General features: G+C 43.3%; 1 protein-coding gene across 1 annotated transcript; it reads left to right on the top strand.

The window, feature by feature from the left end:
• The first annotated feature begins 583 nt into the window (after positions 1-583).
• LOC149149027 (uncharacterized) lies at positions 584-1,732 on the top strand. The gene has a single exon (XM_089442359.1). It carries the CDS (start codon positions 584-586, stop codon positions 1,730-1,732), a length of 1,149 nt encoding a protein of 382 aa, XP_089298485.1.
• The last annotated feature ends 531 nt before the right edge of the window (positions 1,733-2,263 follow it).

The following is a 2,263-nucleotide window of genomic DNA, read 5'->3' on the forward strand; positions in this document are numbered from 1 at the left end:
CCCCCGGAACCTCAAATCAACAGCCTCCTGCCTCCCCTTCTCGGACCCTAGATCCTCCTCTCCCTTCCTCTACCAATCCCTTCTCAATCCTTTCCGAAGTGGAACCAGGGCCTGACTTTCCCTCCATCGAGCCCCCGCCCATGCACTCGACCTCTCCCATTATGCAGCCCCCCCTCCAGCAGCTGACCCCTTACCAACAGGCCCCCCCTGAACCTCCAGTTTCAAGAATTACCAGAAGCTCTTCAAAGGATCATGGAGGGCCTAGTGATATACCAAAAAAGCACGGACCTGGAAGAAAATCAGCTAAACAGCAAAGGGATGAAAGTGCCCAAAAAGACATAGCAATGGGCACTCAAACGCCAATAGAATCTTTTATAATGGGGCATCCGGAAAAAGAAAACAATGGCAAAGGACATGAGAGGCGGGCACCTCTCCACACAGTAAGTTTATCATGATGAAAATACTTTCTTGGAACAGCAGGGGATTAGGGCACCCCTCCAAGCTAGTAGCCCTCAGAGACTTGATCCACAGTGAGAAACCTGAAATCATCCTAATTCAAGAGACAAAGCAAGAGTAGTGTGAAATGAACAAAGTCATTAGCCAGCAAAAAAACTTCTGTGGGAAAATAAGTGAGGCAAGAGGAGCCTCAGGTGGTATAGCAACGATTTGGGACAGTAACAAATGGACGTGCAGCTATTCAAATATTCACCAACATTGGATTCGAACTGTTCTGGACAACAGAAATGGTGGTCAGACAGTGATAGTGTATAATGTATATGTTCCAAATCAATGTAGAGAAAAAGAGATATGTTGGGACACTTTGAAAGAAAATATAGATCTCGATCAGAATGCCAACCTTATAATAGCAGGGGATCTTAACCTTGTACTACATGCAAACGAAAAAAGAGGTGGTATCTTTACCACTGATCCCTACAGAAGTCGGTTAGAAACTATAATTCAGGACCATGATCTGATCGATGTCAGACCTAAAAATTGTAAGTATACCTGGAGCAACAGAAGACTTGGAGCCAGTAACATCATGGAACGGCTGGATAGATTCCTTATCAGTATAAATTTCCTTTCCTCATTTTCATCAGGCTTCTCAAATATTCTAAACGGGTCGGCTTCGGACCACTATCCAATAACTCTATCTCTCCAAAGTCACTGCCCGTTAGGGCCCATCCCATTCAAATATAGTTCAATATGGAATCGGATCCCTGCTGCAAAAGAAGTGGTGCAGACAACATGGCGCCAGCACGTAGAGGGATCTCCAAGCCACATCTGGGAGACAAAGTTAAAACGAGTAAGGCAGGCCTTAAAGAGTTGGGAAAAAATCAGTTATCAAGAGCCTGAGCTAAACAAACAAAAAATCAAGCAAGAGCTAGAGGAAATACAACATAGAATTGAAAGGCAGGGATTAACACAGCAGAATAAAGAGCAAGAGGGCAGAGTTTACTCTCAATTGAGCCAAATCCTTAGAGATGAAGAGGAAAAATGGAGGCTGAAATCAAGGCAGCTCTGGTTGCAAGAAGGGGACAAAAACACAACTTACTTTCATAAGCAAGCCACTGTGAGACAATTCAGAAACACAGTGAGCACCATAACAGACAACGAGGGAAGCATGTATAGTACACAGGATTCAATAAAAGAAGCAGCCTCTAGGCACTTCTGTCAACTTCTGACAGAAGACAAAGATCCAGAAGACTACTCAGTCATGCTCAAGAACTTATGAAAAGGGGTCACCTCAGAAATGAACAACAAGCTTATGAAAGAAGTGGAAGATGAGGAAGTTAAAGCAGCTATCTGGAATCTACAACCGGATAAGGCCCTAGGACCGGATGGATTCCCAATATGCTTTTATAGGGAATACTGGTCTCTGATCAAAAAAGACCTCTTAAAGATGATTCGATGGGTGTTGAGAAAAGGTAAAATGAGGGGATTCACCAATTCCACTTACCTAGCTTTAATACCAAAAGAAAATCGCCCTACAACTTTCACGAGATTCAGGCCAATCTCCCTATGTAACTCAGCCTACAAAATCATTTCAAAAATCTTGGCAACTAGGCTAAAACCCTTCTCTCAACCTTGATCTCTGAAAATCAAGGGGGCTTCCTCCCCAATAGACACATTACTGACTCTATCCTCCTTGTTCAAGAGGCTATCCACTCCAGTATAACCAGAAAGGAAAAAGGTTTTGTTCTAAAGCTAGATCTTGCCAATGCATTTGATAGGGTAAGACACTCTTATCTGTATGTTGTTCTTC

Source organism: Pinus tabuliformis, chromosome 9 (assembly GCF_031772625.1).
Source record: "Pinus tabuliformis cultivar Carrire ecotype Pingquan chromosome 9, CPIR1, whole genome shotgun sequence".
Lineage (NCBI taxonomy): Eukaryota > Viridiplantae > Streptophyta > Pinopsida > Pinales > Pinaceae > Pinus > Pinus tabuliformis.